The 26,511-nt window shown below is 57.1% G+C and overlaps 9 protein-coding genes across 9 annotated transcripts; 4 read left to right on the top strand and 5 right to left on the bottom strand.

The window, feature by feature from the left end:
- Positions 1-78: 78 nt before the first annotated feature.
- BZA05DRAFT_185520 (uncharacterized protein) lies at positions 79-1,026 on the bottom strand. The gene is made up of 2 exons (XM_051479351.1): positions 697-1,026; positions 79-641 (listed from the first exon to the last, which is right to left on the bottom strand). Exons 1-2 carry the CDS (start codon positions 786-788, stop codon positions 86-88), a joined length of 648 nt encoding a protein of 215 aa, XP_051335484.1. The 5' UTR covers positions 789-1,026; the 3' UTR covers positions 79-85.
- Positions 1,027-3,695: 2,669 nt separating this feature from the next.
- On the bottom strand, positions 3,696-5,498 carry BZA05DRAFT_439270 (ankyrin repeat-containing domain protein). Its single transcript, XM_051486531.1, has one exon. It carries the CDS (start codon positions 5,339-5,341, stop codon positions 4,118-4,120), a length of 1,224 nt encoding a protein of 407 aa, XP_051335485.1. The 5' UTR covers positions 5,342-5,498; the 3' UTR covers positions 3,696-4,117.
- Positions 5,499-5,885: 387 nt separating this feature from the next.
- Positions 5,886-7,936, bottom strand: BZA05DRAFT_411130 (small GTPase CDC42). Its single transcript, XM_051484964.1, has 7 exons — positions 7,563-7,936; positions 7,348-7,479; positions 7,133-7,252; positions 6,757-6,904; positions 6,516-6,691; positions 6,341-6,459; positions 5,886-6,285 (listed from the first exon to the last, which is right to left on the bottom strand). The coding sequence occupies exons 1-6, from the start codon at positions 7,574-7,576 to the stop codon at positions 6,342-6,344; spliced, it is 708 nt and encodes a 235-aa protein (XP_051335486.1). The 5' UTR covers positions 7,577-7,936; the 3' UTR covers positions 5,886-6,285; position 6,341.
- A 2,275-nt stretch (positions 7,937-10,211) lies between these two features.
- Positions 10,212-12,618, bottom strand: BZA05DRAFT_379467 (uncharacterized protein). Its single transcript, XM_051481886.1, has 3 exons — positions 12,262-12,618; positions 11,602-12,201; positions 10,212-11,551 (listed from the first exon to the last, which is right to left on the bottom strand). Exons 1-3 carry the CDS (start codon positions 12,496-12,498, stop codon positions 10,505-10,507), a joined length of 1,884 nt encoding a protein of 627 aa, XP_051335487.1. The 5' UTR covers positions 12,499-12,618; the 3' UTR covers positions 10,212-10,504.
- Positions 12,619-13,365: 747 nt separating this feature from the next.
- BZA05DRAFT_427440 (uncharacterized protein) lies at positions 13,366-14,283 on the top strand (the record flags this gene model as incomplete). Its single annotated transcript, XM_051486059.1, has 2 exons — positions 13,366-14,187; positions 14,251-14,283. The coding sequence occupies 2 exons, from the start codon at positions 13,366-13,368 to the stop codon at positions 14,281-14,283; spliced, it is 855 nt and encodes a 284-aa protein (XP_051335488.1).
- A 231-nt stretch (positions 14,284-14,514) lies between these two features.
- On the bottom strand, positions 14,515-15,686 carry BZA05DRAFT_411141 (ribosomal protein S8). The gene is made up of 3 exons (XM_051484965.1): positions 15,288-15,686; positions 14,784-15,033; positions 14,515-14,724 (listed from the first exon to the last, which is right to left on the bottom strand). Exons 1-3 carry the CDS (start codon positions 15,418-15,420, stop codon positions 14,715-14,717), a joined length of 393 nt encoding a protein of 130 aa, XP_051335489.1. The 5' UTR covers positions 15,421-15,686; the 3' UTR covers positions 14,515-14,714.
- Positions 15,687-18,559: 2,873 nt separating this feature from the next.
- Positions 18,560-19,851, top strand: BZA05DRAFT_411148 (uncharacterized protein). The gene has a single exon (XM_051484966.1). It carries the CDS (start codon positions 19,029-19,031, stop codon positions 19,650-19,652), a length of 624 nt encoding a protein of 207 aa, XP_051335490.1. The 5' UTR covers positions 18,560-19,028; the 3' UTR covers positions 19,653-19,851.
- A 1,239-nt stretch (positions 19,852-21,090) lies between these two features.
- Positions 21,091-23,779, top strand: BZA05DRAFT_411152 (uncharacterized protein). Its single transcript, XM_051484967.1, has one exon. The coding sequence runs from the start codon at positions 21,188-21,190 to the stop codon at positions 23,327-23,329; it is 2,142 nt and encodes a 713-aa protein (XP_051335491.1). The 5' UTR covers positions 21,091-21,187; the 3' UTR covers positions 23,330-23,779.
- A 570-nt stretch (positions 23,780-24,349) lies between these two features.
- BZA05DRAFT_461613 (major facilitator superfamily domain-containing protein) lies at positions 24,350-26,505 on the top strand. The gene is made up of 2 exons (XM_051487682.1): positions 24,350-24,563; positions 24,637-26,505. The coding sequence occupies exons 1-2, from the start codon at positions 24,454-24,456 to the stop codon at positions 26,282-26,284; spliced, it is 1,758 nt and encodes a 585-aa protein (XP_051335492.1). The 5' UTR covers positions 24,350-24,453; the 3' UTR covers positions 26,285-26,505.
- The last annotated feature ends 6 nt before the right edge of the window (positions 26,506-26,511 follow it).

The following is a 26,511-nucleotide window of genomic DNA, read 5'->3' on the forward strand; positions in this document are numbered from 1 at the left end:
GTATGTATGAAGGGTATCAATAGCTCACGACCGCCAGAACAGCACAGCACAGCGTACAAAAAAAAAGAATAAACAAACCCAGCGCCTAATAAATCTCCAGACCCTCAAACTCGACCACCAGCTCCTCCAGCGGGCGTCCGCTCATAAAGTTCGCTGGTCTGCTGGCATAGACGCCGATGCGCACATTCTTCTCGTCGACGCCGTAGAAGAACCACGTGACCTCGCGGAGCTTCTTCCACTCCGACCCATCATCAAAGTAGACCCAGAGCGCGTTGTCCACACGCTCGAACCGCACCTTGAGCTCCGTGATCCCCACCGGCAGCTCTATCAGACTCCAGTCCGCGCCGTCGGAGGAGGCGGATACGGACGAGGCGGTCGTCCGGTTGTCGTAGTACTCGATTCCGGCCTTGACCCATTTTCCGGCTGGCGGCTGGTCGTATGCGGGTAGGCCTGTGGCCGATGTCGTGACTGGGGGCGGGCCGGCGAAGATCACAAGGCCGCCTTGGTCCCATTCAAAGGCGTTGGTGAGCCGGATATGCACCGACACCTCGGCGCGGAAGAAGGATATCGGAGATGAGGTGTAGAGGACCGGCGCGGTAAAGGTGTCGCGAGCTGGTTTCCGCCAGAGGTCGGTTCCGGAGCTATACCCCAGTCAGTAACGACCACAGCACACGATGAGGGCGGATGGGCACATACCGCGCCTTGAGGACAAAGTTGCCCAGCCACGGAGGTACGGGAGTGTTTGCCGGTGTGTTAAAGTAACGGAAGTTTGCGCTATCCGGAGGCATTTTGGCGGCGACGAGAAGGGAGAGATAGAGAGGAGAATAAGGAGAAGGGATTCAACTTTGAATGGCTCGTATCGAATGCGGTGGTGTCAGCTGTGGCCAGTGACGTTCCGAGCGATTGCCGTCTAGTCTCAATTGAGGAGGCTGGATGCTTGCTGTCTCGGCTGCAACAACTGTACAAGTGATGAAATCTGCGATGTGTTGGGTTGATTATCTCGTCCGAAGTTTTTTTTTTTTTGCGTGTGTCCGAGTTCGGGGAAGGGGCGAGTGAAAGGGCCTATCCAGCAAGACGGCGGAGATTTGGAAAATGAGAGTAAATGGGAGGTTTTGGACGGCGTGATCGACAAGATCTGCTCATAATCCGGCCCGCGGTGGAGGGGGTACGAACGTGCTGTGGAAACGACAGAATGGCTGCTTTTGCTCGTGTGCGGGCGGTGGCGTTGTTGCCTCTCTCCGAAGCAGGAAGTAGGAGGTTGGGAGATGCAGAGGTGGGTGTTGCTCGGAGCTCGGAAGTCGCAATGCAGCAGCAACCTATATCAGTTCTATAGAAGAGGGAAATCCGTCAGCTAAAGTAACAAGCAGAGAGAAGCAGAGCAGCAGTTATTTTGAAGAAGCAAAAGCTGAAAGCGGGTATTCCGGTCCACAAGCTCTTCTCCGCGGCTCGCTGCTTTGCTGGCAGGCGTCAGGCAGTATCGGAATTCGATCGGGCTCTCTGGGCTTCTCGGTCTAGGGACACACATATGTAGGAAGAGTATTTTCCTCCGCATCCGCGTTAAGACATCCGTCTGACATGACAGTACAGGACTGGTATGTGGATTTGTTCGAGGCGACGGGTTGCCCGATCCCGAGGAGCTTTGGCTATCGATCAGCCGGACGAGGACGAGGTGGAGGCGCACTATAGGAGCCAGTTATAGCTGCGCGCGCGCAGAAGGCGGACGGTCGCCAGCCAAGAAACAGCGCCATGCCTCCCATCCATCCACCCATCCATCCATCCATCCATCCAGCAATCTGGATGGCACGACATGGCATTGCAGGACTGACTAGGGGAATATCGAAAAAGCGCTGCGTATGACGGAAACGCATGCAGGTGGAGTAGAGGAGAAATGCACAAACCTAGACAGGGTGCACGGTGCGGTTGCAGACCGTATCGTTTTTTTTCTTCTCCCTCTCGATCTCTGTCCGCCAACTGAAAGGCCGGCCTTTTCTTTTGCCTTCGATCTCTCTCTTCCCCCCCGCAGCACCCGAGCTGTTCCTAGCGCGCGTGCGATGTGTCCGTCCGTCCGTCCAGCTACTGTTACCGCGCGTTGCGGACGAGACGAGACGACTTGTTGAACCGGCCCAGGCAGAGCAAGAACGTGGATGGCCCGGCCGAGTCGGGAGAGCTAGTTGCAGATGGCTGGAGGGGGAGGATAGGTATCTAAGGCGAGTGGTGAGTAAGTAAGTTTGAACTGCAACTCGACGTGGCACTATCCGGAAGCAGTGCTGTGAGAAGGGGTCTTTTGTGGTGGACTTACTGGTTAGCTGGGTGATCCGGAGTGGAAGATGAGGATGGTTCGCAAGGGAGAAATGCAAGGCGGAGGACGGGATATGTGGAGGGTTAAATCCAAGTCTGTGGGGGAGGGAGGAGGGATATGGACTTGTGGGGGGGTGGGAGGTGGACCCGAGAGCATGTGGAAGAGCTCCACTGGGGGGGGGAGCACGAGTTTCATATGGAGTGACTAAGCGCGAGTGAGTGGGCGTGTTTGGGCTTGTGCCAGAAGGCGTCGCCCCGTATCCAACTGCCGGGGTCTGCCTTATGTTTCGAGCTCTGGATATGGCGATAAACAACCAACCGCCCAGTCTATATCGGTGATCTTCTCCTGAAGCCACCGCCGACAATCTCTGGTCGGTTTGGCCATCGTCTCAAATATTCTCGAGACACTACCGACTACCGGTACATAGTACTCTCGGGTATCCTCGAAATGTTATCCCAAGCAGAAAACACTCCTAAGCCAATCTACCTGCGCACACTCTAGAGTCGAGTATCTACTACTCTACATAGTACTATTAATACCCCTACTACCTCCTCCTGAGTCCTGAGTCCTGAGTCCTCCCTCCTCTCCACCAGCACCCTCTCGCCATCTCCGGCCTGTGTAAGGCATCACAAGGCTTCCCCCCCTCCCATCCTCCGCCGTTTTCGCCTCCCTCTGCCGTTCTCCTCAACGGCAATCTCCACCACCATCCATCCATCCACCACCACCATCCACAATCCATCCACCACACCCACCCCATCCAAGACCTTGAAGCCCTCGTGGTTTCTTGCGTGAACTGACTGTGCTTTTGTGGGTGGGTGGGTGGGTAAGTGGGTGGATGGACTTTCCCGGCAGGGATAGTGGGGAAGGGAAGGGAAGGGGAGGGGAGGCTTGGGGCCCGCGGGCTCGCCTATCGATACGGGTGGGATAAGCGCATCGCGAACATCAACAGCCGTACCTAAATACATAAAGTGAGTTTTTGCAGGGGTTTCTCGCGCCGTGGACTCCCAACCTCCGTTCCCGCCCCCGTTCCCGCGATCTGCCCAGCTCGAGTACATCCACCATTCCGCACGAGTGAACCCGTAAAATCCGCAGGCAAAACATCACTGTGTGCATCCAGCGGCGGGGTGTTGTGTTGATCCATGGGGCATTGTTCCGAGTCGCTCCCGTTCCGGCCTTCCATCTACCAAAAAACAATTGCAATGCCCAGCGCTGCACTGTAAACCTATATAGCTCATCACCCTCCCTCCTCACCCACCTGTAGACCGACATCTCATGCTCAATGCCAGTGCATCGATGGATGGATGGCACATGCTGGCTGGCGCCGTGCGACGACCACAACCAGCTGAAACCTCCTTCCCTCCCCCCACTCCGTAGTGTCTATAGAGTAGATTGTAGGTAGGTAGTCGGCACATCCACCCGCAGGTGTCAAACATCTCGGCACGGCGATCGAGTGGAAAGTGGTGAATGGTGAGAGAGAGAGCAGAATGTCTCTCTCTCTCGATCCTTTGCCCTGCCCGTGAAGACGGTGCTATGCTAGTTACTAGTATGTACATACAAAACGCTCAAGCTTTGATATATTTACAACGAATGGCCCCAGACTCCTCCCAAGTACACTCCAACCAACATTCTATCCCCTCGCTAAATGACAATATGCCCCCTCCCCAACTCCCCCCGATCCCGCAGAAGAAGCTTGAAGCGCCCGCCCAAACCCAGACCAGACCAACAAAAAAAAGAAAAGTAAAGAGAAAGAAGAAAAAATACAAATCCAAACACCGGGTGACATCTCGTGAATCCGCATCCTCCGCATCGTGTCGTTCGTTAACCATACCGCCCCTCCACGAGCCCCTCCGCCACATCCTCACCAAACACCTCCGCAACAGCTCTGAGGAACCCCTCATCGAGCCCGCGATTCCTCTTCTGCTTAACAAACCCCCAGACCGCGACGAGGTCCCACCCCTCGAGCCCCCACCGTGCCATCGCCTCCACGCCCGCGCCCCACCCCCTCCTCACCGCCGCCTCAAACGGGCTTCCAAGCGCACACGCCTTATCGACATCGGCGCCGCCCTCGAGGAGACACTCGACAACGCCGACCGTATTCCCCTTGACCGCGTAATGCAGCGGCGTCAGCCCCACGCCGTCCACCGCATTGACATCCGCGCCGTACTCCAACAACACGCCGACCATATGTTCCCTCCCCCTTTCCGCCGCCCTCTGCAGCGGCGTGACCCCGCCCGCCCTCCCATCCACCTCCGCCCCCCCGCCCACCAACAGCGCCATAACCCCGACCGCATTAATCGCCACAGCTTTATGCAGCGCCTCGCCCAATCGCTCCTTCCCCACCCTCCCCCCCCACCTAAGCACCCACTCCACCGCCGCTTCCCTCCTCTCACTCACCGCCAGGACCAGCGCCCTCCCTATCGCCTCCTCAACCTCATTCTTATCATACCGCCGCGCGAGCTCCTGCGCGAGCACACCCATGACCTCGGTGTGCCCGCCCTTCGCGGCTAGATCCAGCGGCGAGAATAGCGGGAACTGCCGGCCGCCCTTCCGTGCGGCCACCGTGGCGCCCGCGGAGATCAGCGCCACTACTAGCGCCACGCTGCCGGCGCGCGCGGCGTGCTCCAAGCATGAGATCCCGTGCGCATCGGCGGTGTCTGGCGGGGCGCCGGCAGTGAGGAGGGAGGTCGTAAGCGGCACGTTGAGGCGGAGAGTCGCGGAGAGGAGCGCGGCGGGGTGAGAGGCCGAGAGCGTGTGGTACGTGGGTCGTAAAAGGCGGTGTAGCCGCCGGCACGTCAGGAGGAAAGCGAGGAGGTGCGGGGGCCGCAGGGAGTGCGCGATCGCTGTGAGGAGGTCGGGGGGGAGGCGAAGGAGTGATGGTGTTAGTGGTGGTGGTTGTGGTGGTTGTTGTGCTGGTGGTGGTGGTGGTGGTTGTGGTGGTTGTTGTGCTGGTGGTGGTGGTGGTGGTGGTGGTGGTGGCGGGGGACGGATCCCGTGCGGATGCGGGTGCGGGGGATCGGGCGAGCGAGGTGGAGGAGGCGACATTGTGGTGTGCACTGTGCTGCTGTTTGCGAGCGTGGATTGATGTGTTGGGCCAAATATCGATAGAGTATCGCGACAGCTCTTTCTTAACGGCGACGAACGACGATATGCGGACTCAGGTCTCAGGTCTCCCTTCCTTCCTTCCTCCTCCTACTTGCTTGTCCCCCTCCCCCCCTCCGCGCGCCCCTCCCTTCCTCCTCTTCACAACTGCAAGCAAGCGCTGGATCTAAGAATAGAAACCCGCGCTGCTAGAGTTCCGTACTACCCCACATCCTAATATCCTATCGTTCCCTTTTTTTACTTTTCCAAGTCGCAGAACGACAATCTACGTGCTTACGTACCTCCTACCCCGCCGCAAATAGCAAGAACCCTCAAATCAAACTCAGATATCGAAACATCCATCCCGCGCCCCTTCTGCGCTTCTTCACGTATCACGGTTCACGAAGCATCACTCACCAGCGGTAGCAGTCGTAGATCACATCATTCCTCACATTCCACACTACTCGCCTGGCAACTCAAATCGCTCCAATCTCCAGAGCATCATCCAAAGAAAACGAAAGAAAAAAAAGAGAACAAACATCCAAGAAAGAACAGGAAAAGGGAAAGAAGAAAAAATACATCACACATCCCATCCCTCAAAGAAAAAAATAATAACCAAAGACGGGAAATCTTCAACAGTACGGGAAGGGAGAAGAAGAAAACTTGAAGAGCACAAGAACGGAAACAAATGCTACACAAGAATTGAAGCGAAGCGAGCCCCCATTACAAGACGAAAAGACGAGTACAGAAAAGCAACCCCCTAGCCTGTAGCGAAACAACGATGAAGTAGAAAGGAGAATGGACCGAACGACACCGACGAGCAAACCGTAGCCATGCATACCGAGGTGTCATTCCTTCAATGATCGTCTCGATCCCGGAGTATAGGAGGACATCTCAAGTCGTGATTGCTACAGACTCGTCAACACACGCTTGGAAGCCTGCCATCGTTGTAAAGATACCCACCTTACAAAAAGACACACTTCTTCTTCTTCTTATCCGCTGGCGGTTCCAATGCGGCCACAATAGCCTCGTCGAAGACATTCTTAAGGCCTCTCTGCGTCAAAGCAGAACACTCGACATACCTGCACCCTCTGATTAGCATGCAAACAAAACCTCGAGTCGATCGGGAACCTCTCACTTCACCGCATTGAGATCCTTGGCGAGGTTTTCACCCTGCTTGGGGGAGATGGGCTGCTGACGCTGTTTCGCCAGCTTCTCGATAACAGCAGGGTCATCGCGCAAATCGATCTGGGTGCCCACGATGAGGCAGGGAACCCCAGGACAATGGTGCCTAACCTCGGGAAGCCATTTTTCCTACACGGCGATCACCCACGTCAGAAACAAGCCCAACACCAATAGATAACCAACAGATGAGGTACCTTAACGTTCTCGAAACTCGCGGGCGAATTGACCGAGAAACAGATCAGAAAGACGTCGGTCTGGGGGTAGCTCAGGGGACGAAGACGGTCGTAATCCTCCTGTCCAGCGGTATCAAACAGTCCAAGCGTGTATGGCTCGTCACCGATCCTACGACAATTAGCCAATACTCTAATACTCCAAGGTTTGCGCGCGGTCGATTCTCAGCGCGTGCCACAACACAACGTGGGATACTGAAACAACACCGCATGGTGCTGCTTGGCATCTGCACAGCGGCTAGACGAGCCAATTGATCGTCGCGCAACCAGCACCAGTGCGACAACCGAACGCGTTGCCGGCTTCACGAGAATAGACAGCGGGAAGTCGGGGGAGTCTTACATAACAGTGACGGCGTAGTTGTCAAAGACCGTAGGAACATACTCGCTGGGAAACTTATTCGTAGTGTACGAAATGAGCAGACAAGTCTTGCCAACAGCTCCGTCTCCGACAACGACACACCTGCAATAGAGACCACCAGTCAGCGCGAGAACGCCAGATGGGCGCCATGTGCATGGCAGCGTCGCAGTACGAAACGAGGGGCATCTCAAACGCACTTGATTGTAGCAACCACCATATCGTTTGGCCGTTCGGGAAGATTATGGACGATTGCACAGTCGCGGACCGGTGGGAGCAGCGGATCTCTGCGGTGGCGGGGGTACCTCGTATGGAGAGGACGAGTGGCGAGTCTATCGATGCCGCAAGCACCCATGTCAGCTTCTGTGCAGCAGAGAATGCTCCGAGCATACTCAAACGCACGGTAGAGGCATACTCCTTGAGCTTCATGATGAATAGAGTAGATGGGGATTGGGATTGGGGAAAATGTGAGTCGGGTGTGATAGTGTAGGTGTATTGAGACAATGGATGATTGAAGGGTGTGGTAGTATAGATAGAGGCGTATTGAAACAATGGAAGGTTGAAGGTGGAGGGGAAGAAGGGGATGAGGAGGAGAGATGAAGTGGGAAAGGTAGTACAGAGCAAGTCGTGGGGAGGGCAAGGCGGGGAGGACGCGACGAGTCTTGCTGTCGCCCGCTACTCCTCGACGCGTAGCCATGAAATGCCATCGCGACCCGTGACAAAACGCGAGGTGGTAGCGTGCAAGGAAATGTGTGCATAGGAGTGGAGTGACAGAGTGACAGAGTGACAGAGTGACAGAGTGACAGAGTGACAGAGTGACAGAGTGACAGAGTGACAGAGTGACAGAGTGACAGAGTGACAGAGTGACAGAGTGACAGAGTGACAGAGTGACAGAGTGACAGAGTGACAGAGTGACAGAGTGACAGAGTGACAGAGTGACAGAGCGATAGAACGATAGAACGACAGAGTGCGAAGGTTAATCTGCAAAGACAAGCGGGACTGCAGTGCAGCACAAAAGAGAGCTCTCTCACCTTTATGGAAGAACACTTATGATCGCCGGGTGGATGGGTTAAAAAGAGCCGCAATATGTAGTATCTCTCGATAAAAAGTAAATAAAAGGCTAAAAAAAAAGAAACCAATATTGGTTAAGCTATCTAAAGTTGCTGTAGAGAAGAGAAGAAGCGGTTCGATCGGGTGCGTGAGCGCACGGAGATGGATGGGCGGAGATCCGTACGGTTCCCTATGCTATGCTGTCGTCGTATACTTGTGGTTTCTATGGGAGAGAGATAGTCCGGAGTTGCGAAGTAGGTTTCGGAGAAGAGCAGGTGACGGATACGTAGGCTGGTCTTTCCGAGGAACCGTCCGAATGCTGACGTGCTGCGGTTATCGTGTGAGGAGGGGAACGTGGGAGGGATGGGCCGATCGAGGTGGGCGGGCGGGGTGAAGATGACGACGGCGATGGGGTGCTATAGTCGGTACTCGTCGCGGTATCGTCGTGCTGACGGCGATATATATGGTGGGAGAAATGGCAGGCGAAGCGTGGACGCCGGAAGTGGTGGTGGGTGGTGGGTGGTGGTGGGAGGGAGTAGTGGCGGGTGCGATGGATGATGGACGGCGGATGGTAGTGTGGTGGTGGTGGTGGTGGACAGGGTATGGGCGTGCGAAGGAGAGTGAATGAAAGCTGCTGGCTGCTGTGGCTCCGAGGCAGGACGGGTGAGAGATCGAAGGGAAGGGAGTGAGGAGGGATGGAGAAAGGGACAAGGACGGCGACGACGGACAAGACAGGACAGGACTGAGAAAGAGAGTGGGCCGTGAAGGAAGGAGGTAATTGATTGATTATTGCTTGGGAGGGGGACTGTGCTGTGCTTTACTCTACTCTGCTGTAGAGTAGCGAAACCGTTAAGGGGCTGGCTGGCTGGCTGAACCACCACCTTCTTCTAGGATAGCTTCCACTCGACTACGCTGCTGGGGTGTGGTGAAGCTGAAGACGAAGGCGATTGTCGCGGTGCAGACAGCAATGGGGAGACGAGAGTCGGGGAAGAAGAGGAGTAGGAAAATGAAGCGGAATAGAAACAGGCAGAGAAACCTGAAGAATCCAGCCGATCCTCCATCTTCGCGACAACCTCCACCACCACCTCCATCCCCATTCACTTCGCTTCCCAAACGCAATCGCCTATGCTATGCCTACTATACAACCATACAACCAGCCAGCCGTTAATCGACGTCCCCCCAAGGTTTACCGACGCAATAGGGCTGTCGAAATCACCTCTCGATCCCGTCAGGATCCCGTCCATCCATTCAGCAGCCAGGATTGGAACCGGTGAACACTCTACTCATACATACTCTGCGATAGCAGCAGCAGCAGCAACCGTCAGACGCCAATGTACTCTACTCTACCTACTGTTCGACACGTTTCCCGGCAGTTGCCCTCAGGGCCTCCCCCCTCCCCACCCGTCAACTCCTTCTCGAAGCCTGCAGTCCTGCATATCATACGTAGCATATCATACCTATCCTACATACATATCATACTCGACACCCGTTGACCACTTGAAACCGGATCCCGCACCACAGGTAGAGTAGGTAGAGTATGCGATTCTGGAGTAGAGTGCTCGTGGTATCTATTAGACTCCTTGACACGTCCTCATTTCACCTAGTCACGTGACCAGGGACGGGCTTGATTCGCGGCGCCACGTACTGACACTCTGTCTGCGTGCTTGGACTATGGGCTATGGAAGTAGTAGATAACAGGTGGCTGTCCACACTTTTTATTGCTGAAAGGGTGCATAGACTCTCCTGAAGGGTTAAGGAGGGCTCGAGTTTGAAGAAGTATCGCGGGTGGGAAGTGGAGGATAGCATTCGTGGAGACGGAGACGGAGGCAGGAATTTGGGGAAGAGAAGGGATCGGAGAATAGACTGGAGATGTTGCTTTCCCATCCTTCCATCCTTCCATCCTTCCATCTAGATACTCACCCACCAACCTACTCTACCAGCCGTCTGGTAGGCCTGGTAGCGTATGTCGATCGTGATTGACGAGATCCCGCAACCATAGTACAATGTCCATTCATCCCATCACCGTAGCAAGACTCTGATAGACAACTCATAGCTTGATTGATACTCCACCACCAGGTACATTAGGTACCCAGGCAATCGCCGAGTGACCACCATGCAACAAAACAGAATTCTATCCCAAACTCGCCACAAAAGTATACCCAAACGCCACCCCAAAATGCTCAAAAGACGATATGCACACCTCCCCTCCTCCTTCCCTCCCTTCTCTTTCCCCATCCTCATCCCCATCCTAGCTACCTGGGTCCCCCATTACCTCCCCTCCTATCCTTGGAGTACTGACCCACCCAGTTACACCCCTAACACCCCACCCCCAAGCTTCCCAATCTCGTCCTCAATCTCGTCGAGACTCCTACTGAGCGCCTCGACCTCATCGAACCTTCTTCGCTTCTTCGCCTCCTCCATCATCGCAAGGACAAGGAACTTCTGCTCCTCCAGCACGACGACCACATCCCTTCGCTGGTTGTCCTCGTCGTTCTCCCCCTCTTCCACCGTTCGGGCGGGGGCTGGAGTGTGGTTCGGGGTGGGTAGCGGTTTCGCCATATTCGGCGGGGCTCTTCCCGTGCGCTGCGCGATCTCCGCCGCGGCCGAAGGGCGTGTGCTATCGACGACGCGATCGAGCATCATAGCGGCGGACTTAACGCGGAGGCCGACGTCGCGGCCCCAATTTGCGGTGGCGAGGGCGATCGACTTTCTCAGGCGTTCCTCCGCGCTCCCCTGTGCGGCGGGTTGCCCCGCGATCTGTTTCGCCAGCGCGTCCACCTTCCCAAGGGTTTCGACCACGCGCTTCTTCATGCGCACGGCCTCGACGACGGCGACGCGGTCACCCGGCCGCCGCTGTAGGCTATCAACGAGCCGTTGGAACCGTGGGAGTTGCTCTTTGATCCCGTTTTGGAAGGAGACGAGTGTGGTGTAGGGGCGCACGTAGGAGGGTGTTGTGGAGAGCGAGGCGGCGAAGTCGCGTTTGCTGAAGAGTGTGGTGGCGCAGGGCGTGCACATTCGTACGTGGAGGACTGGGCCGTCGGGGGTGGAGAGCGGCTTTTCGGCCGTGGATGGGGCGACGTCGAGCGTGATCTCCTTCGAGCAGAAGGTGCGGTGGTCGCCGCAGACTATTTTGCCGCAGAGACGGCAGTGGTGCTTGGGAAGCGTGAAGCGCGAGAAGGTTTGGAGGCAGTAGGGACAGGCGGCGACGGCGGCGTCGTCTTCCCAAGCTACCACGCTCTGCTCGAGGGCTCGTCGCTGGTTTATTAGTGGCTTTGTAAGGCCGCGGATGACGCTCGCTTTGTCGCCGTTGGCTGTGATGGTCGCCGGTGGGGGGTTGATGAGGAGCTGTGTGAGCTGCAACCAGTCAGCACTTGACCCAGCATGAAACCAGTGAACAAACAAACCTTCGTCAATCTCTTCTCCAGCCTCGAAACCTCCAAGCACGACCTCTCAACCGTCCTCTTCCTGGCATTCCGGAACATCTCGGTATGATCCCTGACAACACCATGATGATCATTATACCCCTCTCGACTCTTGTAGCAAGTCTCGCAGACCCTACTCCAATACCCCCTCACCGGCTCATGCTGCGCACTCCTGCTGAGCCGGATCTGATACATCGTATGCTCCTCACAAAAGAGCTTCCCACACTTCCTACAATTGACACAACCATTGACGACGCCCAACGGGCGCTGACAAGTCGGGTCGAGACAGAAATCATCGCCGTAGGACTTCTGCCAGTGAGCGCGGGTGACGTGGAAGTCCGCGTCGCGCTGCTGCTGCTGCTGCTGGTGTGGCTGCTGGTAGCCCTGCTGCGGGTCACCGGGGAGGTCGTTCGCCTCGAAGACGTCGAGGCCCTTCAGCTTCTGGTTCAGCACTGCGACCGGCTGGAACGCTTTGGCTTTCAGCATGCGCTTGCGGAACCACGTGGTGATGTCGTCTTTTTCCAGCGATTCGACTTCGGCGTGCGTATCGTCGAGGTGGCGGTTCAGCTGCAGGAGCGTGACCTGTCTCCGCCGTTAGCATGGCCCACGCACGGCGACGCACAATGCACGACGGGTATCTACCATCTCCTCCGAGCAAATAGGACAGACGAGCGCCGACCCTCGCGAGATTTCGGACGTGGCGGTGAGCGACACCTCCGAGGCGGAGGGCGAGAGGCGGCCGCCGTTGGAGGCATTTCGGTTGGAAGCTTGCAGTGACGACGAGGGGTTGGAGCTGCCAAGCACTCGGCGGGTGACGCGTGGGATCTGCTTGGGGTGAGGGTGAAGATGCGATGGCGGCGATGGACGCGGGGAGGCCATTGTCTGTCGGTCGGTCTATCTGTCTGTCGTGTTCTCGGCAAGCAAGCAGTCGGTGGTGTTGGGGTTGGGTACGGGGGTTGACGGAGCTTGCTTGCTCGCGCTCACGGCTGATGAGAGAGCTATGGATCTTGCTTGCTCGCACTGGCACACTACTCGATGCGGTAAATTCAGAAGCACATCATAGATTGATGAAGTAATCAGCTGAGCGGACGCGTAGTCAGCGTGCAGACAGAGCAGAGGAGAGCAGAGCTTTATGCAACGGCCTAAGCACAGATCTATGCGATGCTTCACATGTTCTGCTGGTCCCCCGCACATGCACAGCACCTTCAGGCAGCTGTCGTGACCGACTCAAAGTCAAATTGTCCAAACGAAAGAGTCGTCTGCAGCAATGTGGAGCTGAGCACATATTTATTACCAACTGCATTCCCCGTTCTTTGATGACAAACGTGGGGTATCCGTCGTTTCTGATAAACATCGCGCAAGTTCTTTGCTCATCCCGATTGTCACAAGATCGAGTCCCGGTGTCTTTTCCGCCCACTGCCTCGGAGAAAGTCTGCGCAGAGTGCAGAGCGTTGCATTGCTTGGCGCTCTCGCGTGCTTGCTGCTGCTGCTGGCGGTACCTAGACCCGACCCGAAGATATGCGACCACCACCTGCACCACCACCACTACAACACTACTTCTTCTCCTCCCTCACCACCGCGCACCGCACCAGAAAGCTCTTCACCACCCCCCTCCGCGCCCACCGCCACCACAACTACAACCCCATCCACCACTCCGCACGCGCTTCTGCCCGTACTGTCCCCGCCCACTCCCCCCCACAAACCATGTCCAGTCCCACCACCACCACCACGAGACCGACACCCGCGATGTCGCCACCGCCGACGCCCAAAGCCTTGCCCACGCCATCCCCCTCAACCACACCGATCCCGCCCACCACTGCACACAATTTCCCGCCCGTGCAATCCGGCGGCTCGCTCCTAGTCGCGTATCAAGTGCGGTCCAAGCCGGTCCTCGTAATCGGCGGCGGCGCCGTCGCCGCCGGGCGCATCCTCAGCCTTCTCAACGCCGACGCGCACGTGCACCTGGTGTGCCCCCTCTCGGGCTGCAACGCTGAGGTGCTCCACCGGATCCGCACGTGCCCTTCCAGCTCGTTGACACACCACGACAGCGAGTACGCCCCGTCGTTCATCCACAGCCTCTCGCCGACACTCGTCCTGACGGCCATCGACGACCCCCGGGTATCAAGCGAGATCTACACGCTGTGCCACTCGCTGCGCATACCAGTGAACGTCGCCGACGTCCCGCCGGAGTGCGACTTCTATTTCGGCAGCGTGCACCGTGACGGGCCCTTGCAGGTCATGGTGTCGACCAACGGCAACGGGCCGAAGCTGGCGAATATCGTGCGCCGGCAGATCGCGAAGGAGCTGCCCGACAACCTCGGCGAGGCGATTACGCGCGTCGGCGTGCTCAGGAAGCGGCTAAGGAAGATTGCGACGAGCCAGGAGGAGGGCCCGAAAAGGATGGAGTGGATGTCGAGGGTCTGCGAGGAGTGGTCGCTCGCGGACCTGTGTCAGATGGCGGAACCGGAGATGGAGGCGCTGCTGGATGGGTTCAGGGAGGGACGGGTGCCGACGCTGAGGGAGATCCGGGGGACGCCTGAGGAGGAGGAGGAGGAGGAGGAGGAGGAGGTCTATGATGATGATATCCTTGACGATGAGGATCTGCTCGATGCGGATAAAATGGTGTTTGAGGAGGCGTTTGATGGGAGTTTTGGATGGTTTTGAGGGCGTGGATGTGTGAGGGCATGTGGATGTATATATGGGGGCGCGTGTAACTTTACGATCGGTTTTCTTTTGCTGCGTGCTGGGTTATGGGTTTGTTTTGTTTGTTATTCTAATGGCTTTATGTATGAACGGTGATGGTATGGGAACGGTGGGACGAAATATATCCAACAACTTCACATGAGAGGGTACTCGCACGGCGCGCAATCGATATAATCACAGCCGGTCACTTGTCTTTTATAAAGTTGGTGACTTTTGCAAAAGTCAATTCGAATTGAGTTTGGAAAAAGAAGAAATCCCATCGTGAAGGAACCCGAGAAATGGCATTTATTAAAGATACACCGAAACACGCTCAATTCACGCCCATTGAAACCAAAGCAGACCAACGCCGATCCTTTTTTTATTATTAAACTCGACTATCTAGCGAAAAACATCTAGTAGAAGCTGTGGTATCCGTTAGCACTTATCCCATCTCACTCGTTCGAGGAGCGCGGAGAACATACAATCCAATGATCTTTCCGGCAACGTGCTTGCGACGGGCCTCCTCGTGGTCCATGATACCCGCAGAGGTGGTCAGGACGATGTGGCCGAACTGACGCGACGGCAGGAGCTTGGCAACCCACTTCTCGAGGTCGCCGAGCTTGACGTTGTAGCGCGGGCTGATGCAGCCGGTCTTGTTGATGCGGCCGTTAAGCTGGATCACGATCTTGCCGGAGCGGTGGTCGTCGACCTCCTCGAACTCGCCGATGTAACCTGGTATGAAGTGTCAGCGTGTGGCTCCCGGTGTCTACCAGAGCGAGGGCCCAAGAAGGTGGATGGAGACGTGTGGAAGCCAGTGCGTGTGTGGTGTTCAATGTGCCGGATACTTAAAGGACTAACGTCGTGGGATCGAAACGCTCGTCTAGTTATCAACCCGGGGCGCGCGAGCGCTGTCCGCACACACACACTGCACATCCTTCCATCCCGCATCCATCCCCTGCACCCTCGCCCCCCACAATCCATCGTACCGTGCTTCTGCATAACGTGCAAGAACTTGACGATGACCTTCGACGACGGGCGAATGAGGACCTGTCTCTTCCCGGCCTTCTCGGCGTTGTTGATGGCGTTCAAGCAATCGTTGAGGACGGAAGTCTTGACCATGTTTGCTTTGCTCCCCGGGTGGGGGTTTACGTCAGTCGAGCCATTTTGAGTGTCCGAAGCCCTTTCTTTTCTCTTGCGATCATAGTCCGGGCCATCGGACGAGATGGGAGAAAAGGTAAGGGGGATTCAAAAAGCTCGGGTTTCGAGGCGAGGCGAACTTACCGGTTGGAGGGAGAGGTGCAGGTTTGTCGACGAGGTTTGCGTGGGCGAAAGGGAGGGTTGGCGGGCGGAAGTTCGTTGTCGTTGTCGTCGGGGATCGGAGGGCGTGATCGCGCTGTGTGCACGATTGTAAAAAGTCAAGTTGCGTTGTGTGCGTCTTCCGGTTGTGTGGGACTGCGAAATCCTTGCCCTAACTAGAGTACGAGGCACGTGAGCTGCGTGCGAGCTGCATGGAAACTCACCCGGAAACGCTGCGCAGAACTCGACGCTCAAAAGCGTCAGGGGCAGGGGCTGGATATCGCTAATTACTCTAGCAGCTAACTTGGCCGTATGCGACCACGACCACAATTCTTTTCTCTCTGTCCCTCTCTCCCTCTGGAGTCTGGATATCGCTAAAGGTTAGCTACTTCTTACTAGTGGTACAGCCAGTCAAACGGATTCGAAACGACGCTTCCAGTACGGCGTGTCATGCGTCTTCGCTTGACCTCCTACTCTACATACTCTACACACCTACGTGGAGAATTCGGCGACGTGGTTCGCATGAAGCTGCGATGCCAACTCCCGTCGAAGCCATCGTCGCCATCGTTAACAAACGGCGGCGAAGGCGAAGGCGACGGGGACAGCAAGACAGCAAGGCGCCCAGTGCTCTTTACGACATGCTATGTATGGCATGGTATGATAGGCACCCATCCCAACTATCGTGACATGAGTGCCTACCGGTATCATATCGATACCCACCTACCATACCCTCCTACCGCATCCATCGCGACTGACCCCAATCCCATCAATCCCACCCCCCTCCTAGATATCCCCCGTCACCCCCCCCCCCCCCCCCCCCCCCCCCCGACCCCCGACCCGGTCCCCGTTGGCACCAGCAGCAACACCACCAGCACCACCAGCACCAGAACCCGCACCAGAACCACGGATCAGCACCTGTAGAGATTGGGAACGGCCATAGCGTCTGCCTTTCTACCTACTCTGGTATATCTATAAATGATGTAAATGCTACGCCGCACGCCCCCCGTCCCGCGCGCCCAGATGTCCCGGTATTCCGTCTCTGGGACTCTGGGACTCCCTCATCATGGCTTTCCAGGCTTTCCAGGCATGGCATGGGTATGACCAGTGCTCGGCCGGTCGGCGTCGCCCCCAAATTCCACAAATTCTAATACCGCGTCCGGAGATACGGTATTGGGGCGCCGATAGCCAAAGCTCGAGAGCTCGGGAGTGGGAGAGATATACATAGAGGGCGAGGGAGAGGGACTGAGGGAGAGACACAGAGACAAAGGGAGGGAGATGGAGAGGGAGAGGGAGAGAGCTCACTGGAACCACGCACGTACCCTACACACTCTACTCCTCTACTATACTCTACTCACTTACGGTAACTACGACCATGGCCATGACCACGACCAGTTTCTCGGCTCTCTTCCAGTTCCACTACCACTCCCACTCGCACTCCCACTACATACCAGTCCCACTGCCCACTGCCCACTTCCCACTCCCAACAAGTTATGATTATGATTGGGAGGGTGAGGGGGGGGGCTGTGATATCATTCAATCATTCAAAAAGTAGTCTGTGCGTACTCTGCGGCGTGCGTGCGAGCGAGGGAGTGTGGGAGCGGGGGTTTCTCGTGGGTTTTTTGGGGTTGTTTCTTCTAGGTAGTTTTGTTTCCGTTTCCGTTTCCGTTTCTGTTGGATTGGGGCCGTTCGTTTCTTGCTGCTGCTATGATATGTGTGTAGAGCGGTGAAGAGAGTGAGTGGCAAAGATGTAGAAAAGTCGCAGAGAATTATGCGTGCATGCATGAAGTGGATAGAGAGGTAGGCATCAGCTTACCTTTACAAAGTAGAGTGCGGTACGTGCATTATTCGCACCCTGGACAGGCAACGCCTTGCCTTGTGCTCTCTGCTCTCTGCGCGTGCGGGCGCCAGGGAAGGAGTGAGGGAGTGTGGGAGTGGGTTGGGTTTGTTGGTGGGGTGGGGTGGGAGGGGGTGCTCGATGTTGGACACGGACACCACCACCACACCACCACCACCACCACCACCACCACCACCACCACCACCACCACCACCACCACCACACCACGGTCCACACCACGGTCCACCCACCCACTTTGCTATCCGCCCACTTCTGTCCTGTCCTGTCCTGTCCTGTCCTGTCTGTCTGTATGCCACTTGCTTTTTGACAGCCATGAAGAAAAGGAAAAGGAAAGGGAAAAAAACAAATGTCTCAGGAACAGGGACGGGCGAGGTCGGATTCGGAGGAAGCGACGTCCACACACACATATTTGGACAGTTAGGCACTAAATGCGGCGGGACGGGCGGGCGGGAATGTCACTACGGCATCACAGAGCAGAGCAGAGGAATTGTGCTGAATCCGAATCTCCCACGGGCTGGGGATGGGACGGGGACAGTGAAGCGTGAAGAGAGAGGAAGCTGTGCCACAGCCGTCCACAGCCGTCCGCAACAACGACGACAGCAACGGCCACGGCCCGATCCAGCGTGCAGAAGAGTCCCGTCCATGGTCCATGGTCCGCCGTCCATCGTCGTCCGTAGTGCGCCGTCCGTGTTGGTCCAGATGAAACCAGACTCCCCCCCCTTGTACCAACTAACTACGCCCGGAATAGCCGGCACGTGTGTGGGCACGGATGCAGAATCCAGACAGACATGTTTGCTGCTGCTGCTTTTTCGCTGGGACTGGAACGGAAACGGAAGTGGATCGCGACTGGAGAGAAGCTGGTGCCCTTCCCTTCCAAGTTGACTTCGCTCGAAACGGGACCGTGCACGGCTTGGGTTGTATATGGTTAACTTGCGTGGGGTTGGTGCGAGGCCTCAGCAGGTTAGGCGGTCCCAGAAAGTTCATCCTGTTGGTGCAGCTAACCAAACTAGAGTATTCTATTCCTTGCTCTTGCTCTTGCTCCGGCGGCGACGACGACAAAGAAGAAGAAGGGCTTTGGGGTTTGGGGTTTGGGGTTTGGGGGTTGTTGTTTGGGGTTGGGGTTGGTGGGCTGAGCTGAGCTGGTGTGGTTCGGTTTGTGTGGTTTGGTCTTGTTTGGGTCGGAAGGGGGGAGGGTGACGAGATGGGCGCGGCTTATGAACTTATGTTGAGGAGCTGGAACAGGTGCTCTACTCAGCTGGGAGGAAGGAGGGCAGGAGATAGTAGGCAGAAGGGCAGGAGATAGTAGGCAGAAGACAGGAGGCAGCAGGGCACGCAAAGGCAGATGTCCGCACCGAAAGAAGGCAGCGAGTGACGGCTGGGCGGGCAGCAATATTAGATATGGTCGGATCGATGTTGGATCTGTTCGTGAGTCGTGACCAGCTGGAAACCTTGGAGTGCACGCGACGGCAGATGGCCGAAGCGAAAACGAAGGAAAAGAAGTAAAAACTCGGAGGGCGGGCGACGGCAAACAGCCAAGAGGAACAGAAGGCAACGATTGACGGCTGGATGGACACCAATGGTCGGATCGATGGTGTTGTTGCGTCTGTTTGTGAAGAGTGCTGGAGCGAGAGAGAGGTCTGGCTCGATTGATCTCTGGGAGGGAGGGGAGACGTCGTGGCCTGGCCCGGGCCAAACGTCCACTTCAGTCTTTCTCCCCTCCGCCTCCGCCTCTGCCCATCCTCCCTTACTTTGCCTTGTAGATAGTCTCACTCCCTCCGCTTCCCTATCCCCCTCCTGCTCTCACGTCCCTCCCCCCGTTCTGCTCTACTCTACTCATCCTCCTCGAGGACAATCGAGCTCTATCACCGCCCCCCACCCGCCTGCCTTATCCCCGGCTGCCTGGTCAACCCTCACATCTTCTGCTGCCACTGCCGCTGTCACTGTCACGGCCACGGCCTCTGCCACTGCCGCTCACTCCTCCAACTCGGCCACTCCTCCAACTCGGCCACTCGTTCACTCGTTCCCCCATTCACTCTGCACCATCCCCATTCACTCCTTCAGTCTCAGTCAATCGATCAGCCATTCACCCGCTCAGTCGTTGAGTCGTCCGTTCCTTCACCTTCCCTTCTCATCTTCCCTACTCTATCAGTCATCATCGTCACCATACATACCGTCCTCTACACATTACCAGCATCATTAGCCCCCTCCCTCCCCTCCCCGTAATCATCACCACATTTTGCCAGGTCTTCACGACCACCATCGTTCCTACCGCGAGTATACTTGGGCAGAGCACAGTAGACTCCCCTTCACTCGCTCACTCGCTCACTCGCTCGCTGCTCACTCTTCACCTTCGCCCTCACTTCGCCACCTCATCCTCATCCTCATCCTCCTCCTCCTCCCACATTGAGCCCAGCCCAGCCGCCGCCTTCATTGCATCCACGCTCGTTCTTGCTGCACAATCACGCACATATGTATACCATCTAAGCATCAGCAGTAGCAGCAAGCACCCCGCATAACATCCACACAAGTCCTCCCATACTCACTCTACATATATACCCGCATATCGAAAAACTCCCTAGATCCGGCCGCCGGTTGTTCTTCAGCACCCCTCCCTCCACCCCCATCCCTCCCCGGCGCTTCGCTTGTTTCTCCGGCAAAAAACGCCCTCTTTTGCCCGCACTGTCTGGCCTGGTCTTGCCTGGCCTTGTCTTGTCGTGTCTTGTCTTTCGTCACCGCCGAACTGGTCCCGTCTCTGTTGTGCCTGCCTGGCTGGCTGGCCCCGTCACCACCCAACAACAACAACACCCTTTAGAACACACAACATACCAACTTCCTTCACAGTTTTCAACTCGGAAGCCCCGGCGGTTACGGACAATTCGGTTCGACATCCACCCTCGCCCCCCCTCCCGCCGTCCAATCCAATCCGTTCCGATCCACACCCTCCTCCACTGTTCGCTGGAGCGCACCAACAGACTCGGACCCACTACCACCTGTCACCACTCGACTATTCTGCAGCTGTCATTTGCTCTACCGCCCAATCTGCGATACGACCGAACCACCAACACAATCCCAACCCACCCGCCCGCCGCGACCACGCCGCCGCCGCCATTCCCCAGCTTTTCCCTTTCCCGTCGTGCACACGCACTGCACACGGATAGGCACCCACCGGCATAGGCATAGGCGTAGGCAAGCACACTGGCACTCCTCACCCCCCTAACCCATATACGTCCGGTGCCTTCTCGTAGCGATTTCCATAGTATATATATACGATTTATATATATACTGACCACCACACCCCACGCGCGACATACTCGCACCCCCCCCCCCCCCCCCCCCCCCTCCCCCTCCGTTATGGTGTTCACGAGTGACCGTGATCATGGCCCCAGAAACTCCGGAATCCGTGCATCACTAGACGGCTACTACGCTGCCGCCGCCCTCACCCTGACCCCGAAAAAAAGAGCTTCGGTGTCTTTGTCCAACTGGTCGCCGCTCACTACCTCCAAGAGCGCAGATCCAACCCAGCTAAATCTCTTCGACGGTTCGAGCCCGGTAGTACCGAACACTCCGAAGCAGAAGCAGAAGCAGAAACATCATAAGCAAGCGCACCAGCAGCAGCAGAAGGATCAGCACCACTACCACCACCACAACCACCACAGCCACAACCACAACCACAACCACAACTACACCCACACTGACGACTACGACCTGCAGCAACACCCAAAACCCAGCAGAAAAATGTCGTCGTTTTTTTCTCGCTTCGGAGCGAGAAATAAATCGAGACTCACCATCGCTATCGATGTCGAAGAGCCCGTGTCGTCGCCGAAGCTGAACAACACCACCACCAACAAGAGCGACAGCAGTAACAGCAGTAGCAACAGCGTTAGCACCGCCACCCACCGCTACACACGACATAACTCGGTGCCTAACACACCCTCAACCATCGTGCCAGCCGCGAAACTCTCGGTTCCGATCGTCGACCCATTACCACCGCCAAGCGCTTTTCGAACGATAGAGCAATTCCCGCTCTGCGTCGCATACGTCCAAGCCATCAAAACATCGTCGCTGCCGGCATGCACGCTTTCGTCCGAAAAGATCCTGCGACAGCAGGAAGTCGAGAAGGCCGGCGGCGGCTCGAGACGCGGTCGCGCGATTCACCGTCATCACGTCTCGACGAAATCGGCGGATCTGGACTGGACGAAGAAGTTGTATGTGCTGGTGCCAGGAATTCTGCTGCAGTACTCAGGCGAAGGGATGGATGATCGGCTGCCCGAGAAGGTGCTGCAGTTGACGGCGAGCTCACTGGCATTCGCGAGCGATGCGATTCCAGGAAGACCGTGGGTGCTCCAGGTTTATAGCAGTGCCGGAGAGGATGGAAGCGGTGCGCTGGTTCCAGAGAAGAGGAATGCGTTCATCGCCAAAGTCACGTTCTGGGGGTCCATGCGCAATTGCGTTTCGGCCATCCTCCTGGTGTTTGAGTCGGCGGAGGATATGGATGGGTGGATGGGCGCGCTGAGGATGGAGGCGGCGAGGCTGGGAGGGAAGCCCTTGGTCAAGAAGGACAAGCCACTGCCGAAGATACCCAGGACGTCGGTGGATTTGGAGATCGCGGCGGTTGAGCAGGAGGTTGAAGTTGAGGCCGAGAAGGAGGCTGAGGAATTCGATACGAGGTTCTCGAGGCGAATCGTCATCAACCGCGACGACAGCTCCAAGACCGAGTGGTCGTCTTCAGACGAGAATGCGTCGAAGCGCGCGTCGACCTGTCGCAACTCGACGGACGCGGAGAGATCAATCATCTCGCACGATCAGATCGTGCTGGATCAGCTGCGCGGTTCGCGTTTGTCGCTACACTCTGGTGGAGACACCACGCGCGTCATGACTGTGCAAATGTCGCCGGACACTTCGCCCGAACGATACTCGACGAAGAGCAGTCGGAATTCCTACAAGAGACGGTCGCAGGCAGTGTCGACGCAATCGCGGTCATCGATCGAACTGCGGCTGCCCCCGCATGGTCTCAGCGCTATCGATAAGGACGGGAACCTCTACTGGATCCCGCGCACGCCCTCACCGAGCAACAAATTCGCGCTGCCGAGTTACCGGACACCGCGGACTTCGGCGATCCTTCCCGTCCCTGCGGTTCCCAGTGCGTCGCGACCGTTGACCACCGTCATCTCGTCCGAGCAGCTCGAGGAGTCGCAGACACCACGCGCAAGGCGTCCGCGTCCAGTGTCGATACAGACGATGTCGCCGTACCAAACCGCGTCACCGAAATCGACGCCGTCACCTTCGACAAAACCGCGACCCGTATCCATGCTCGACTCTCCGTCGAAATCCAACTACCACTACCGCACGCCAAAGTCGACGTCCGAGCTCCGCACGCCAAAGTCCTCGTCGGAACTGCTCACCACCGTCTCGGCACCCTCACCCGCCACGCAGCTACCAACGGTCTCGACACTCTCCCCGGTCACCATCTCTCCCCGCCGCGTAAGCGCCGCAGCGGGTCTGCCGGGTCACCCGCCCCCAATCACCATCCCTTATCGCTCGCGCTCCCTCCGCCGCCGCAGTCTGGGTGCCCTGGAGAACGAGCTCGCCCGCGGCGCGCCAAAGCATCCTCCACCGAGCATGCCACTGCCCAAGGTTCCTTCGCCGGTCGTCGAAAGCCTCGATGTCCCCGTCGTAACCCGACTATCGCAGAGTGTACCCCGCAGCACGGGTGGCAACTGGGGTGCAATGGAGAAGCGTCGACGGCGGAGTCGGCAGCAACAGACGGGACTGGGCCTGGGAATATCATTGGGCGACGATGACAATGAGAAGGAGAGGGAGCGGGCCGAGCAGAGGCACAGCTTTTGCGCGAAGGGGAGCCCGAGCGAGTTTGCGTAGAATAAGTTTACTCGATTTGTCTTGTCTTGTGTTTCCTGTGTTTCTTTGGGGTTTGGTGTTCCGGTTGTCTCTCCTGTTCCATTTGTTTGAGGGGTTTTTCATTTTCTTCTCATTTGTTTGATTTCATTTGTGTTTTTTTTTTGTTTTGGGTAGGGAGTTTGTGGATTTGTGGATTTGAGGGGCGGACGGGGGTGGGGGCGGGATATCTATTGCTGTATTGTACAAAACATCTGCTTGAAGTGTGCGTTTTTTGCTTTGTTTGGGGGTTCATTTGTCTTTGGATCGGATGGTGGTGTGTACAGTATATCACCGTGCATAAATGTGGCGGTTGGGGTGACTGGAGTGGCTGGAGTGATGTAAGGGGAGGGGAGTGGGAGTGGGAGGGGAGTGGGAGTGGGAGTGCGAGTGGAAGTAGCGATATCAAGGCTTGAATGACATTACACACATGGGAGACTTCGTGACTTCGTAAGCTGGAGGACTGACGTCCCTTGCGTGATAGAGAGGATGGAATGGAGCCTTGTACAAATCGTCACTCGGTTTGGATGCTCGCTCTGACCGCTTCGAAATGTGTGGAGAAGAGACTGCTCTAAGGCTATATTACTACTGAGTTGAGTGGAATGAACTGAGGATTCCTTCATTATGCAAGGCCTGGATTTTGCGTCAATGTTACTGTCACCAGACTCTGCCATGAATGATGATGGTACATCCAACAATGCCAAAGCCCAACATGTGTGGAGTACACTCCTCCGTATTATACTATGGTTTGGTTGATAGATAGATACGGCCAGCCGTGGGATCGAATGGTCCGAGTGATTACATAGCTATCGATAGAGTCCTCTCGGATTCTACGCAGGGTACTCGGCGCTGTCCCTGCTGGTGACTCTTGAGTGTCTCCCCCATGGTCCATCATCACCATCGGCCCCCTGCCACAGACCTGACGAGTGACACACCATGCCCATCGTCAGAATACTCTAACCTACGCCATGAAGTATGTGCAAAAGTCAAGCTGCAAGAGCCAGCTGTCCCCAAGGAAAGCTTAACTCTACTTCCCACTGCCCCCGCCCTCACAGTCTTAAATCAAAACCAAAACCAAATGCTCCCATCCTCCAACATCTTCATCAGTAATGGCACCCACCGACCCTGAGCGTGGGCCGCAACCCCAAGCCGGCGTGCTCAAGGCCCAGGCCATCAGCAGGACGTGGACTCGGCGGTCGCTCTGGATAGCATACGCTGGGTAGTCCCCCCCCCCCCCCCCCCCCCCCCCCCCCCCCCCTCCCTCCCGTGCAGTACTGATGCAGACGGGACAGAATGTTCCTGATGTGCATCTCGACCTCCTTGGACCAGCAAACGACCAACAACCTCGTCTCCTTCGCCACGTCGTCCTTCAACTCTCACTCGCTGCTCTCCACCGTCGCCGTAATAACTAACATCCTCAACGCGGTGATGCAGCCACCCATCGCCAAGTTCTCCGACGTCTTCGGGCGGACCGAAGCGTTCACTCTCGCCATAACACTGTACATCCTCGGCGCAGCCCTGACCGCAAGCAGCGGATCCATCGCCGCGTACACTTTAGCCAAAGTCTTCGACGCGGCCGGCAACACATCCTTACGGATGCTGCAGCAAGTGTTCATAGCAGACACCTCTGACCTCCTAAACCGCGCGCTGATGAGCTCGCTGCCAGACGTCCCCTTCCTCGCGACCGTCTGGCTCGGCCCCGTGATCGGCGGGCCCCTCGCCACGCGCGGCGCCTGGCGCTGGGCATACGGCATGTGGGCGCTCATCACGCCCGTGTGCTCCGCGCCGCTATTCTGGTGCTTGTGGGCGAGCGAGCGGAAGGCGCGGCGGGCGGGCGCGCGCATCACATACCCGTGGCGCGGCGGCGGGTGCTGGGCGGGCGCGCGCCGCCTCGCCACCGAGCTGGACGTGGGCGGGATGCTCCTGCTTACCGCGGGGTTCGCGCTGCTGCTGGCGCCGCTGACGCTGCGACAGGGCGGCAGCGGCTGGAACCAGCCGGGGATCATCGCCTGCTTCGTCATCGGCGGGGTGGCGCTGCTGCTGTTCCCCGTGTGGGAGTCGCGCGCGCCGCACCCCATCGTGCCGCTGGAGCTGTTCAAGAACCGCACGGTGGTGGCGGGGTGCACGCTCGGCCTCTTCTACTTCGCTGCGTTCTTCCTGTCGGTCCAGCCTTACTTCTTTTCGTACCTGGTTGTGGCACGCGATCATGGCCCCGTCGCCGCGGGGCATATCGTACATATATTCTCGTTTGCGTGCACGGTTGCGGTGCTGGGGGCAGGTGCGGTGATTAAGCGCGTGGGAGAGTATAAGCGGATTCTGTTGGTGGGGGTGGCGGCGTATACAACGGGTATAGGCCTCATGCTGAGGTTTCGCACGAGGGAGGCGAGTACTGCGGCTGTGGTAATAGTGCAGGTCCTTGTCGGGGTGGGTGGTGGATTGATCAATGTTCCCACGCAGCTGGGGATCCAGGCGAGTGTGGGCAGTGGAGACGTGGCGTGCGCGACCGCCGTGTTCCTGACTACGGTGTCGCTGGGCGGCGCGGTGGGCAGTGCCGTGAGCGGCGCTGTGTGGAGTCGCCTGCTGCATGCGAAGCTGGTGGCGTATCTCCCCGAGGAGAGCATGGGGATGCTGGAGAATATCTTTGGGGATTTTACTGTAGCGAAGGCGTTCCCCATGGGTGGGGAGACGAGGGTGGCCATTGGGAGGGCCTACGATGAGACGATGCGCACGCTGCTGATCATCGCGCTGTGTGTGTGTGCGCCGCTGTGGCCGATGGCGCTGTGTATGAAGAGCTTGAAGCTGCGGGATGTCGAGACGGAGGAGAAGGGGGTGATTATTGGGGGAGGGAGGAAGGTGGAGGTGGAGGACGAGGGGCAGCAGGAGGTGGAGGACGAGGGGCAGCCGGAGGGTGGGAATGAGTTGGATGAGAGGAAGGCGTAGGTTGCAGGAGATGTCACTCGTCTGGTCTTGGGGACAGTCTATTAGTTTTAGTATTCCCCCATTCCTTCAGTATTTGCAAGCAATTAATGTTCTCTCTATTCCGCCAGCTACACAAACAAGTACGCAGTAGTAAACCAAATCAACCAGTATAACAGCAATGGTATCACATCTATCGCAAACCCCACCATCTATCCAAAAGCGCACAAAACCAAAACAAGATCCAAAGA

The sequence above is a fragment of the Tricharina praecox genome (assembly GCF_024521635.1).
Source record: "Tricharina praecox strain CBS 144465 chromosome Unknown BZA05scaffold_34, whole genome shotgun sequence".
Taxonomy (NCBI): domain Eukaryota; kingdom Fungi; phylum Ascomycota; class Pezizomycetes; order Pezizales; family Pyronemataceae; genus Tricharina; species Tricharina praecox.